The 14995-nt window shown below is 40.7% G+C and overlaps 1 protein-coding gene across 6 annotated transcripts in view; it reads right to left on the bottom strand.

The window, feature by feature from the left end:
* Positions 1-14995, bottom strand: part of CSTF3 (cleavage stimulation factor subunit 3) — a 52663-nt gene that overhangs the window by 10321 nt on the left and 27347 nt on the right. For 5 of the 6 annotated variants that reach the window (XM_082317442.1, XM_082317444.1, XM_082317445.1 and 2 more), the window contains exons 4-11: positions 6527-6559; positions 6040-6137; positions 4513-4579; positions 4383-4417; positions 4150-4276; positions 1378-1455; positions 1013-1175; positions 377-486 (exon numbers count right to left, since the gene is read on the bottom strand). In XM_082317442.1, coding sequence (XP_082173568.1) covers positions 377-486; positions 1013-1175; positions 1378-1455; positions 4150-4276; positions 4383-4417; positions 4513-4579; positions 6040-6137; positions 6527-6559 — 711 coding nt within the window. The remainder of the gene's footprint in view (positions 1-376; positions 487-1012; positions 1176-1377; positions 1456-4149; positions 4277-4382; positions 4418-4512; positions 4580-6039; positions 6138-6526; positions 6560-14995) is intronic. The other variant, XM_082317447.1, reaches the window with a different exon arrangement.

The raw sequence follows: 14995 nt of genomic DNA, 5'->3' as shown, positions 1-14995 counted from the left end.
TTGTTCAGCATCTGTGACAATGAAGGCCAATCTATGGAGTATCTTCTGTGTGTGAAAAGTCCCAGTGAACTTCCATGCAGTGCTCCAATAAAGAGATAATCATCTCCCCAGTACTTAAGGAATCACAAAATCAGGCCAAACCCACCCCCCAGACCTAAAACTGGCCAACACTGAAATAGTTTTTTGTAATTCTTATCTCAAATGCAAATATTTTTCTTAAAATAGCCCCAATTTTAAAATTCTGAACATGACACAACTTATTGTGCTAAATATTTTTCACACCCCCGCCCTTGGTTCTTAAGTGTTTGGGAAAAATTAACAGTACACCATGTCAAAGCAATGAAACAAGGAAGAAAACCAATGGCAATCTGCTTACCCCTTTTTCAGCTAGCAGTTTACTGGATTGCTCGAGGTACTGTGCAGCTTCATACCAGATATCTGGGTGATGTCCCAGAACCAAAAGGCATTGCTCATAGGCAAACATAACTGGGGGAAAAAATGTAAGAAATACTCCTTGTACATTATCGCAGAAACGGTACCATCTTGCACGATGGAAGTGTGAAATCCAAAACCCAGCAAATAAATCAGACAATATTAACACTAATTAGCTTTGAATACAATGATCACAACTGCAGTTCTTTTATATTGCCAGGAACTTTACGAATCATAACCAGCAGCTAAAACCTGCCTCCTCCACAGAGGAAGAGGCAGAACTCATTCAAGAACATGGGCCATAAAATCAGGTGGTGACCCACCGTTTCCTGACCTCCAATGAAAGTTCAGTGGCACACGACTATAGCACTGTCCCCCAAAATCCATGTATTACTTTCAGCTTGGCTTGAGCAAAAACTAAAGAGTAGTTTAAAAAAACCATCCACACAATTCAAGAAATTTGATCAACTTCTGCTCCAGCATGATCCCTGAACGCTAAATCACATCATTACTTACGCCGGAGATCATTAATGGAGCTAAGAAATACAATTCTACATGTCCTAGCGCAATATCTAATTACCTCTTTTTGTTATGAGAGTTTGATCTTCCGTCCGCAGAGGATTGCTCTTTTCCCACTGGATGTATTTCTTCCACATGTCAACCTGCTGAGCCTCTTGCGGGGTATTTTGTGGGGGGACAGAGGGAGCATTGCGGTCCAGACCTTTCATCACTGTCTCATATTCCTGAAACAGAAGCGACGTTTGGAACAGCAGATTTAAACACACTAAACACTTATTTTAGGTTATGCTTTATAAAACTGATACAAATGTTTTAGCATACCAACCTGATTAGTCTAACATACGCTTTTATTTGAAAATAAGAACCAAGTTTAATGCTAGTTTGTAGAATTAAATAGAACAAAGAAAAGTCAACACAAGGTTGTACCTTTGCTACACGTCGTGCATTCATATAATCTCTACTCCTGTCTTCAATCATCTTCTTGGCTAAGTGAATATTGATGCCCTGGAGAAGGGTGAAAAAAAGGAATTGGGAATGTGCAATTTCACTTTGGAAATCCTGAATCTCATTTCATACAGAAAAGAGCTTGAATGGGGATGCAAAAATAAGCAAGAAGGACAAAGTTATTTTAAAATACTGATCTTGAAAGGTACTGCATTTCTCCTAATAAACGTATGGGCAAGAACTTCGGTATCAGTGAATAAACTCCCTACTAAAAATCAATTGACCTGAAGCACCTCAGTATATTTTTAATCACTTACAGCTTTCAAAAATACAATGAACTTTACGTAAACCTGCTGGGGGAGAAAGTGTAAAGAATGTATTTGTGATTTACATTTTTCCTTTTAAATTCTGGTCAGTGCCTCGTCAGAGTCACCGCTCCCTGCCTTGCTGCTGCCTCCTGTTCACCAGGTGAAGACTGAGACAGCATATGAGCAATTCAGTTTTCTCGGACAAGTAACAACAGAGATTGACCTCAAAGCTCTGCCTTCTCTGTTCCTGAAGTAACTGACAGCTTTTAAAAGAGGTGATATTCAGCACGCACCCTGCCACACATGTACCTTTGTCAGCTGAGAGAGACTTGAGACCTGTCACCGCAGAGCGCGACACCCCTCCGGGGCCGCGGGCCCGCGCAGAGGGCCCTGCCGCGCTGCTGAGCGAGGGCAGCAGGGGATTCGGGGCAGCCGGGCCCCCGGGCACAACCCACACCTCCACATCGGCAACACAGGCCTGCTCACGGGGCCCCAGGCACGAACAAAATCCCGAAGAACCGCTCTTATGGCCGCATAAGCAACCGCCCTTTTGTTCATGCCTGTGTCAGGGTGGATTTTGCTGGTGTGGCTTGCCAGGACTTTGAGGAAGGTGAGCACGGCTTCCAGCCCTGTTCCACACAGGCACCCAAGCTGGGTACCGACTCATTACAGAGGCCAGGTACCACCCGGACTCTCGCAGAGTGCTGCCTAGGAGAGCTATCTGGGCCAGGGAGCATACAAAACCAGCAATGCCCATTTAACGCAGGGCCGGGCTGAGGACGCAGCGACGGTCTCCCAGGATGCGCTCCCAGCCTCGTGAGGTGCAGCTGTGCGGCTTTGTGAGCCAAAGATTGTCACTCCTCTGCCTCGCTAGGGGTGTTACCGCTTTTGACCATTTGTTTAATTAAAGATACTGGTGATTGAGGCTGATATTGCTACCTGGTGGCTACCAACTGAGCTAAAGGGAAGCTTGAGAGTATTTTAATTGCAGCAAATAGCCAGTAACCTTTTGTACTGAGACCTGCCTGTGATCTCTGTGGTGCTGGGCTACTGATGTGGGGAATCACTTCCCCTGAAAGAGCCCTTCTGGTGAGGGGCATCTCCGTCCCTGTGCCAGGACACCCGTAGGCAGCAGCCCTTTCCCTCCAGGCCAGCCTAGCCAGAACGGGACACGCAGAAACCCCTGTCCGAGCAGAGCGCCGGCCCTCGGCTTCCAGCAGCTCTGAAGAGCCCGAGGTACTGGTTTGGTTACAGGTGTCAGCCAGAGCTGCCTCAACTAGGAGGAGGTACAGAACGAACGCAGGACAGGTTTCAGCTGTCGCTTTGACAGCCTCCCTACGTATTAATGAAAGTAGCAGGAACTAGCAGTGACAGCCTTCATTTGCTACGTGGGAGGGGAGGAGGAGGTTTACAAGGAAGCTGTACTGGGGATTTTCCTACGCAGGAGAAGGCATGTCGCTGGGTATCTTCCCTGGTGGTCGGCAGGCCACCTGTGGTATCCCCGAATACTGACGGGGTGGTGAGCTGTTACAGCGCACGCTCGTGGCTGCGGGTGCCAGGAGGTACTCCCACTGGCTAAGCACCGTGGCCCTATTAGTGTCAGGTCAGCAGTCCTACAACTTGCATCATTAGCAACAAGGAAACAGAAACTGTCCCTTCTTTCCTGCTCAGTGCACAGCTGACCCGCAGCATGCCGGCATCTGCAGCCCCGGGCGCAATCTGCAGGACAAGGGAGAGTGCTGTACGAGCATCCCTGCTTGACGGTGCTGAGCACGAGGGCATCTACCCTCAGTTCTGCATTCTCACCTCTGCTGACCGGGACAGGTTAGCAAGCCATTACCAAATGTGTTTACAAATACGCTATAAAGGTGCAGCTACAAATTAGCGTGCAAGGTCAATGAGCTGAGGTTATGCTTGCTGAAGACAGCGTGGTAGCAGACTCACCTGAATTGATGCTGTAATGGCTTCAGGTGAAGGATGGTGAGGAACATTTTATATGTACTTGAGACCCTGTAACTTAATACCGTGAAGCAAGTCCAAACCATCATAGCTGAATGCCATTTCACCCTGTTTTACTATAACTGAAAGGAGGGGAGTGCCTCCTTGGGGAAGCAAGCCCTCATTGCCAGCTGATCTGCTCTAGATTCCATTAAATACATTCTCTGCCACTGATACCAGGGATTTCTAATTCACCATCAATTCTACTAGGCCAACTGGGAAATGGGACAGTTAAATGTATCCTATAGAAAGCCTTTAAAATAAAATATAATTACCTTTCAGGTACCTGTACAGTTTTGCCACAGGTCTTGGTACATACCGCACATGCAAACTGTGTTTATACTGCTGATTTTTTACACATAATTATTTAGTGGATACAGTTTGGGCACCATACTTAATTATATTTTTTTTTTTAAATGTCACAAACAAATTTCATGTTCTTGATTACCTCTTCGTATTTGTTATAATCTCTCCAGAGCTGTTCTATGTTTATCATTGGATTCACGCAACCACGCTGGTAAACCCTACGGACAGCTGTTATCCTCTGGTTTTCTGCATAAGATCCTACTGCTTCTCTAAATAGTGGGGAGAGAGATTAACGTCAGCTATTACAGATCATAACTGGTATGAACATCAACAGTACATTAACTGAGCTTAAAAAAATTCTTTCAAGGTACTTACACGCCCTTCAAAAAATTGATGTAATCCACCCAGATCTATGTGAGAAAAAAATATTACATATAATGAAACCAATGTTTAGTTGTATCGCTTATAAAGTAAGAAATAAAATGTTTTTTATTAAAAAACATACCTGGTATGACATGATTTCCATGCCAATCTTATCCAGAGCAAAATCATATGCCTGAGCCATTTTTTCTCTGAGGAAAAAAACAAACCACAAAGACCATAGAGCAAGTCTTTAGTATTTAAAAGTTCTTTATTTAACAGTATTCTTTTGTGCAGCAGATTCTAAACAAACATTGAGGCATGAAAAGTATCATTCAACAGTTGAGAGTAAAAATTGGCATTCAGATAGCTTTAAATTCTGCATTTAGGGGTTTGTTTGTTTTACTTTTTTTAAGAAAACGATGTAAATCTGTTGGTGGCAATCTAGCACACTAACAGTTCCTGAGACCCCCTGCTCCTTAAGTAAGTGCAAATCCATGTGTACTATGGGCACTGGAAGTTGAGAAGATAGAAACCAACTGCTCTCTACCTCTTCTTAGCTGAGACGTACCCGTGGTTTCTTTTTTCCCCAGAATTCCCCAAACCTTGTCGTAATTGTCCAGGAACACCAAAAGGCTGGGGCAATTAGGAGTAGCTCCCCTGTGTGGAAACTGGCCAAAATCTTTCACATGATTTCTTATCCCCCCAAATTGAAAGTAATTTTCCCCAAATTTAAAATGTTCACAGAATATTTCCTTGGTTAAGTTTCAATGAAAACAGCTTTTTCTCTCTCTCACTTTTCTCCCAGTCTCCTTTACTCAAACATCTTTCAGTACCTTACTACTCCCTTGACTGTATTAGCAGGAAAAATAGAGGAAAGTTAAATTAGATAAAAAGATGGGGGGGGAGGGCACTGGTACTTTTAAAAGTTGTTTCAAAACAGTCTTGTAAAAATAAATTTTAAAAAAATCTGCTTTTTTCTGTTAATGCATTGGTTATCTTGCCAGTTATAACACAAAGAAATTATGGTGGGCTGGGAAAGAAACAGTTTATAGATGCTGAAAGGTACTGATATTTTTTGAAACCTCAGTCAGGAAGAAAAAGCATTAAACTCAGTCTGCAGGATTATAAACAAGTAAAATGTAGTAAATGAAAAGGGATGAAGATTAATACATCCCAAAATTATGATACCCTGTTTTTTATGCCTTTTTATGCTTTCCAAAACTTTCTCTAATTACTGAACTATTTACTATTGCTAGGCAAATACAGTACCTCAGCTAGAATCAATGGTGAATTTTGTGGAGACTCTAACCAGGGCCCTGAGGGGGAGGGCAGCGAAAGGTCCCGACTGAGGAGGAAGCGTGTTTCAGACTGGCTCAAGCACCAATCTCACCTGCAGGGAACTGATACGGATACGCCAGCTGCTCCCCCGCTCTTGTCCCACCTCGTTATGTGCATCCAGACTAAGGAAGCAATTTTACCCAGCACGCCCAATTAAAGAAACTTTACAGAAACCGTTTTCTAAATGCAGATAATATATAATCCCCCCAACACTCTACCAGAAGATCCCCAGGCAGGTTTGCCACCCAGGTTCCTCCCCACCCCCTAGTCAAACATCGAGAAGAGATTCACCATAAAACTAGAATAATTCAGAGCAACTCTGTTAACTTACTTGTAACTAGGTAGCTTCCCCTTGGTTTCTCGTACATAGGAAAGGTAACATTTCCATAAATCAATGTGTAAAACCTTCATAAGGCATCGCTGAAATAACTGTTCAATACATCAAGAAGACGTGATCAGGATTCCAGATATAGAAATTAGGTTTCTACTTTTAAAGCTATACAGCATGAATTAAAATAATCTTTGTAATTATGACTGAGATTTGTAAGAAAGAGTAAGTTAAAACTACTCTTCCTTTTGACTAAAGCATCTCCTTGCTATGCAAGGGAACTGGAGAGAATTAAGCAGAGAAATCCCTCTGCGCACTTCACTGATTACAGCTTGGCAGCAACAGCAAATTGACTTTAGTGATACTTCTTCTCTCTGGTTTTGAATAGCACGTTCAATGACAGCTATCGTTCTTTTCAATCTGCTTTAGCCTAATCACAAGATACTTGTTCTTGCTATAGAGATATATTGCATATATTGATAGGACTCACCTTTTCCACTTTGTCATAATTTTTTGCTTTAATCTATAGGGAAGCAGAAAAAAACAAATCACTTAAACTATTTTAGAATAGTAGGAATATATTCTTCATACAGTACTATAGCATTCCAGTTTGTACTTTGGCTGCCTAAACTAATTACATTGTAATACCACATAATGTTGCAGAAGTATAATTAAACATACAAAAATCATGTACTCTGCTTAGCTTTTTCAAAATTACCGCGTTGGGTTTTTTTTGGGTTTTTGTTTTTGTTTTTGTTTTTTTTTTTTTAATTATTTTTCATTTCCACTAGGGCCAAAATTTAGGTATCAGTACGTAAAGCTGCTTTCCTGCATTCTGGTTTGGACATCCAGACTTAGCCTCGTATTTTAAGGTACTCTGTTGCCTTAAGTGCATATATAGACTTAGATACCAAAGCCTCTAGATCAGGATTTAGTAAATTAAGGGTAAAATACCATATTTACAAAACTAAAAGGCTAATAAATGTATTATATTTTGAGTATTTATTTCTCAAAGTACACTTTGCTAGAATACACTGATGCAGAATAAGGGAATAATAAACCCCAGAGAATCTGTACTTTGACAGGCGCCCCCAGCCTCGGTGCTCCCTTCCAGGAGGGACCAAACCACGCTCACATCTCGGCACTCATTTCATTCAGACAGCACACACACCGCAAGGGTAGAGGGTGAAACACAGTCTCGAAGCAACAGGTTGCCTTTCAGATAAGACACAGAAAAGCACAAGACAGATGTAGAGGGCAGATTGGCACCCTTCATTTCTTTATTGGCTCCAGCTACGTTAACTTACTAGGCAATCTGTAAAGACATACTCTGAAAAAACAAGGAAAATCTACAATGCCTCTAGAAGATGCTTATCCGTGTTGAAATAAAGAGCCTTTAACAAAATAAGGACTTGTTATGCTGTATTGCATTTTTCTAAGCATCAGAACTCCCTTTTAAATCTCATTGCTCTTTGTTTATTTAGATTTTTTCTTGGCGTGAAACACGAGAGCCACAGGAGCAGCTCTGAAAGCTTTTCCCCAAGGAGGATGGTGGTAGGCGGTAAACAGCACCCTTTTGCACCAGGTATTAATTATACCATTTTTATATCATTCTCATTCTAAAGCATGAGAGAATTTTTAATGGAAGCATTAGAAAACACCGTCTCATCTGCAGGAGGCCTAAAATAAATACTAGGTCCTGTGCTGCCCTGTGCACTGCCTTTCCTATCTGCTGTTTCCCGAGTTTCTGTACTCCTGCAACAGCCCGGCCTCCAGGGCCCCTAAACACAGGGGTCCCATAGAGCATCCCCACTTCTCTCACTCCTGAACAAGATCAATTAAAAACGAGAGAATTCAAACAAATTTTGCAGAAAAACTTTAATGGCATACACGGCAGACCGGACCCTTGCGTCTGTACTGCTTTTGAACTGGAGCAGCATCCTGCCCTGGTTGAAATGATTTCAAAAAATCCAAGTTTGCAGGAAATTAAGCCTAATTACATCTTGCATGTACAATTTTCACAAAGTCTTTCTGCAAACTATTCAGTTAAAAGACAGCTGACCAGAGAAATGATGGATTACGGAGATAACATTGCTCTGAAATAACACTTAACGATAACAAACCAGGAGGCGGCGTGTCCGTGCTACAGAGAACACCTCTAACCTCTGCCCTAAGACCCGCGGACCCAACGCACCCTCGGGTACGGGTACGTATCCTACTGCCGCTTTCTCACAGCTTTTTGTGAGAAGAGCACAATCTTTCAACCTTCAAAAAGCACTTATAATAATTATAGGGCTGTTTAGACAGAAGTCTTTTATGGACACAAATTAAGGAGTCTGATCCTGCCCTATTTCTATTTGAAGGAAAGTAACTTCTTATATTTTCAATTTCTCTTCGACCGTAAAGCCCAAAAAAGACATCTCCCATTTTCACTTCATCCTTTTTTGACAGTAAGAGTAACTTTTCAGGTTTCTCAACACCTCTTAGAACATGATGAAAAGGATTCAACTCTCGCTAAAGAGCAAGAGCTCTCCAGCCTACGCCTCCCAGCCCCTGCAAACTCCTTTTATCCTTGGTCACTGAGTGGAAAAGAACAAATGAATCTTGGTTTGTATGTCTACACAGAGCACAGCTGCCTGCACATTTTTCCCCTTGTATTCATTCAAGTAAAATCTTCAATAAGACAAGCAGAAACTTTTTTTTTTTTTTTTAAAAAGAGTGAATTCCCAGGATATAGTATAAATCCTTTTTTTTGTGACAATTAAATAAAACGAGTCCACGGCTTTGCCACTGACAAAAGGCATCACCTTGTAGTTACTTATTCAAGAACAAGACCAAAAATAATTTTTAAAAGCTCAGAATGAAAAGCTATAAGCAGGCAGGGCAAAAATTGGTGTGCCTTCCAGGTTTAGCCACATAAAAAATGTTCTGCACATCTGCCTTGAGTTACTACGCCAAAGACAACTCCTAGACGTAGCTGATAGGGCTGCGAACGCTGCCTGCCTGCTTAGCGCACCTCCCTTCCCCTTGTCACCCAAAAGCCCAATGGCAACTATTACTCAGCATAAGTGACCCAGACTGACCTCAGTAATTGTATACAGCATCAAGTAAGCGCACAGTAATCCCACATAATTGTTTACTAGAGCAGTTTTATTAGCGCGTGGCATCACTGTCACCAAGCAACATCAAAGAGACAGAGTACGAGGAGTACTTATCAATTAGACGACATGCACTTCCAGTAACAAAGACCTTGAAAAGTTAAGTATTTTGCTAAGGAAAAAAAAGCTATATTCTTTATTTGCATGTGTTATGACTCAAAGAACAAAATATTTTCTACATGAATTATCAGATATACGAAAAGCTGCTGTCCACATCTGGAATTCAAGTCAGTGTTATGTATTTGTTAAATCTATAAACATGGTTTCATGTTGATATCTGAAAATTCAGAAATCTCAGTACCGATGAAGTTAGGAGGTTGAAGATTGGCAGGATTTGTTAAAAATAAAGGAAAAGAAAAAGCAATATTGGCCAATGCTTACTGCGTCTCTCTCACTGGAGAGTTTTTACGAAAGCCCCAGAGCCAGAAGGAAGAGCAGCTATTTCCCCTGCAGGAATCTGCTTGTGTTTCTTGCCTCGCTGCTCCCGAGCAAACATCCTGGCAGCCCTGGCACCGGGATGCCACAGGGATGGGAAAGCCCATCACCAGAGAGGGCACACGCTGCCTCCAGCACCCACTGTCACACGTTTCTGTTACATTTCTTGTTTTTCCCATTAGACACAGGAACAGGCAGGGATTAGACGTGGACAAGCATTAAAGGATGGACATCAATACTGTATTTTTGTCCTTAAAGACAAACATAACAAAGTGAACTTTGTACACTTTGATCTTTACAATAGATTATCCTTCAATTTCTAATGCTGCCTGCATTCCTATTCCAATTGCTTTGATTCAAGAGGTAGGCGTTACCCTCATGGGGGCTAACACGTAAGAGTGTCTCCACCATGAATCCACCACCTCCAGAACGAGCTTAGGCATATTGTCATTCTAAGGTAAAATTGGTACATATGAACATCCCCCCTCCATCCTTGGAGACCACCTAGTCTGACCAGCTATACTTGGACACTCCTGTAGCAAAACACATCTGACCTTGCCTTCCTCTGCCTGTGACAATGACAAATTCCACCTGTTTTGCAGAAAGAGTAACTTTAAATTTGATGCTCCAATAGGAAATTTAAGTCACTACTGTATCAGCTTTGTACAAGATGAATTTATAACAAAAGCCAAATTTCTTCCCAGAATACACAACATGCTTCCCAATAATGAGCTTCTCAAACATTCAAGGGCAAAATTTAATCCATAAATTACATGGCACTTCACCCTTTTTAATAGACTTATTAAAACATATGTATCATTTATGATTATGCAAAGCAAGTGATTATATTAATCTAGAGACTTAAGACTACTTGTAGTTATCTGGAAACATACCATACAAACCTAAAAAGTCTGCTTGCTTTATTTTAACCTTTGCAGTGTTTCTTGGTTTTGACCAAGCTCCTAAGGAAACAAGGCCAGCACATGGTACCTGAGGATCTGCATGGCTTTTTCTGCCATGACTCTCATTTCCTTCTGGGCCCCATCTATTTCTATATCCCAACTCCCTCTCCTTTTCCAATGGTTATCTTCCAAGGAAAAAAGAATATTTTCTCAAGCATAAAATCTAACATGCCCTTACCCACTGCCTCCAGCTCTACCCTTGGTGAGGTAGATCCTCTTGCCCTCTCCCCTCCCCACCACCCCTGCACTGCTCTTCAACATTTTTTGGAACTTTTTTTGGAAGAGAGACCTGAAGAGAGCCGCCACGCGCCACCGGCAGGCAGACCGCACCAGCTGATGAGGGACAGGCTGGGAGAGGAGAAACCACCACAGCAGCGCTGGCGTTAACTTTCTGAGGATTTAGTTCATAGTGACTGGTGTTTTTAGAACTACTGTTTTCTAAAATGTGGTTTAATTATAGATGCTACCATGTATGCAACATCTTTAATGTTTTTTTAAAAACACATACACAACATACGTTTCAGAGTACAAAATTACAACCAGAGCATACATGTATGTATTTGGAAGTATTGCTTTTGTTTATTAACTGAAGGGAGCTCACTGTTGAAGACCTATATTCATTCACACAGTCAGATGACTAGGTATTAGGTAATTAAAAGTTAACATTTTAAAAATACAATCAGACTACACAAAATTTATCATCACTGAATCCATTTGGGCTGACCATTTGCTTTTTTTTTTTTTTTTACCCTCTTGGTTGTTAGGGTAAAATCATCAACTACCCGCTCTCAAGTCCAGTGGGATGTAATTTGGGTCTCTACTAGTATAGAACTGCAAGTGTAATAAAACACATGCACATTTCTCTACCTGTTTTCAAAATATAGATTAGGCCTGGCTGGACAGATGTTCACACTTTATCTGCAGAACAAATACTGCTTGGACCAAAGCTGTTCAAACTTCTCAGACTGCCTCAAAGAAATGTAATCTTTGAAAGGATGAAAAGAGTGCAACATGCTAATTCATTCTATCTTTAGCACATTCAGCCTTTTGCCATTTGCTGAGGCTTCCAGTCAGTGACTAATTGCGTGAGCACTTAACATGACAAACTCGTTTTCCTACAGGTCCAATAAGAGCAATTACCTTTGCAAACAGCAAACCAAGCTCTGCTCCAGTACATGAAATGCAAGTGAAATGCAGGGCTAACACTGCGCTCGCATGTGGTCGTTAACCCACGGAGGCTGGATTATAACTGCCTAGATAAGTGCGTGTAAAACTTATCCATGCTGAACAAAGCACATCTTTCATATATGCAAGATATTCCAAGGCTTAGCCAATGAAATCCTTTATTTAAAAACATCAGCATACAATTGCTGATGTAATTTCTGTAATATATAATTTTACTACAATTTATATCAGATAAGGATTGAATGATTCGGTATTTTTGCAGTCTTCATTTGGAATTTTAATATTCCTTGTGAAAATATAGCTTTTATCATGCTATTACTACAGATGGCAAGGAAGAGATACAGTACACCGAGTACGGGAAAACTCATTTTCTCAAAATGTAATAAGATGACGTTCTAAGTATTTTCATTCAGTATGGTGTAATTTTTCACATTCGCATTGTTATGTGTCTCAATTTCAAAGTCTGCCATACAATGGGATTTGAAAACTGCCTTAAAATTATTCTAAATGAAATGCCTCCAACTATACATGTATTATTTCTAGAGCTTCCACAACCATGGCATTACATCAAAATTTAAAAATCATGTTGTTTCCACTAGATATATCATCACTTGAAAAACAGTCTCCTTACAGGATGCAGTCACAGCTGCCATATAGGTGGCTACAATGCAGAGCCAAAAAAAAAGCACCATTTTGCAGCTTGCTTCCTGATCACAAGCATCATTTAGGTTTCACAGTTGTTTCCTGATTTACAAAATAGTGGCCTTTCACATACACTATCATGTATTTGTATTTATATTTAGATATACTTTGAATTCGCTCACAGTATTTAAGAATAAATCAACTTTTCAGTAACCAAGACTATTACTTAAGCTGAAGAACAGGACCTGTAATTCTGCAAATCCAATTACCAGTTAATATCCTACATATATAAATATGATAACAGGCACTTACTGGGCAGATAGTGAAAATGTTAACTTTCTATAGCAAAATGCTGGGCCACGTCACCATTTCCTGTTAAAGACAACAAAAACCAGCAAAAAGTGGCTCTGTCTAGAGGAAAAATGATCCCTAGTAAGTGAAGGGCAGCATTTTTCATAAGGAGCAGGAGGCAAGCTGCAGTGGGAGACTGGGACAGGAGAGAGCGGCAGAGCTGGAGAGCGCTGCTGCATGAACAGCCAGGAATATGCAAGGTTGCTCCTCACTCTCTAACTTCTTGAAAATTGTCCTTCCAGCCTCATGACCCCAAGCCATTAATAGCCTTCAGGAACAATTAACCAAAGCACATTAGGTTAACACACTCTACCAACCTTTCTCCTCTCCGGGGCAGCAGCCTAGAGAGATCTCTACATGAACACCTCCACCATCTGACTAATTGTATTAAAAAAAAAAAAAAGGCATGACCAAAGACTTGTAAAAACTATTTCCAAAACTGTGAGCATAAAACCAGATTTATCTGGAAGTTCGGGAAAGGGAGGAACCCAGCTGCGCCTGCAGCAGGTGGTGAGGGAGCAGCTCAGAGCAGAAGTCTTTTCGGAAAAGAGTGCAAACGAAGAAATTGTGACATGCTACTCTGAAGACAGAGCAACATATGCCCCAGCTGAAACAGAGTTAAATCATTCTTAATTAAAAAAATATGTAAACAAGTAATTACCAATTTAAAAAGAACTGTGAGTGGAAGATGTCTTTTTGTTTCATCTATTAGACTAAAAAAACAAATACCTTTAATTTTCAGATGCATCAGGAAATAAATTAATCCAGAAGAATACATGAATATAATATCCTTAGATATCAGCAAACTGTCTGCATTCTAGAAGTGCAGTAATACAAGGACTGAGAATCTGGACAACCTTGCTGAACAAACTTACAGTAAACGGACTGATCTAGAAATGAATAAAGATTAATGCATCGCAGTAAAGAAACTTAACTTTGCTAGTAATAGAGTTTGGAATATTAAAGAACTATCTACCCCACCTACTTCCTAAGTATCTACTCCAGTGTAAAGAAGAACAAGGACTACATTAAGAAATAAGAGAGATCAGAGACGGAGTTACTAAAAAATAGCTATTGTGCTTTAATTTACACCTCAGTGCAATTTGAATTAATTTCCACATCCAGACAAATCTTTAGGACTAGCCGCTACTCCCTTACAGAAAATGTTGGCCTCCTGGTCCTGCAGCGAGGCACTTTATTCATGTTAATACTTTGAAAAACAAGCATAAATTTCAGGCACCGCTATCAAGAGACTAGCCAGAGGGTGTACAGAGAAATATTTCTTTATAGGCAGCATTAAAAAAAAAAGTTTTGTGATGACAAAACTGTTAAATGATTTTTCTACTTGGAGAACGGTACTGAATTGCAATCACTGATTCACTCACTACTCATTTATTTCTGATGTCACATATACTCTTTTTCCTTCCCTTTGTTTTCAATCTGGATTATAAAAGTGAGGAAGCCATTTCTCAAGCTTATTTCCCCTTTCTTCCCATCTGTTTCATTCTCCTGCTATCTATTCTCATTTTGCTTGTGTTTTGCTTCCTTTCCAGAACACACTGTCAAAAAAAAAAAAATTCAGATTTGCAGTTATGTTTAAACACTAAACCCACCTCATGTTATTACTTGCACTGCTATTTTCCTTCCTGACAAACTGAGTCCCATTATTGCAAATATCTCCTGTGGATTAGTATAATTCAAGTAAGGCTGCAGAAACAGCCCTTTTCAAGTCATGATGAAAAGCACACTCCATGCTCTTCAGAAAAAAAGGACAACTTCAGTTATCTGTTACTCCACTGCCCTATGGATCTGACATTTAAAAATTGTCTAGAAATTGGGGGTGAAGTAGAGAGCTGCTGCATCTCTAAGTTTTGGTTACCTGTGAGTACTGCCTCAGTCTAGTGACCTGCCTGCTCTTTGCTGTCCGGGTAAAGCTCACATATGCATAGCTCACACAGAGCAGCAGTACTGCTCGCTGTTCTTCCTTGTGCTATTTCCTCAAACTCTTCCATGCAAAATGGTTAAGTTTCCTCTACAAATGTTTTAAGACAACTGTCCCCAACAGCATTTGATATTAGGTATACAATCAATAGTTATGCTTTCCCCCTTCATATGTCCGCTCTTTACTTAGCGTAAGCAGTTCTTACACACCAATTTAAAAATCAATAGACCGTAAGACCTCTTTAATGAGCACCTTCTGTTTGTGGTCATACCACGTTTAGTAGA

The sequence above is a fragment of the Platalea leucorodia genome (genome assembly GCF_965183815.1).
Source record: "Platalea leucorodia genome assembly, chromosome: 7".
NCBI lineage: Eukaryota > Metazoa > Chordata > Aves > Pelecaniformes > Threskiornithidae > Platalea > Platalea leucorodia.
This window is presented reverse-complemented; position numbering and strand designations above follow the sequence as displayed.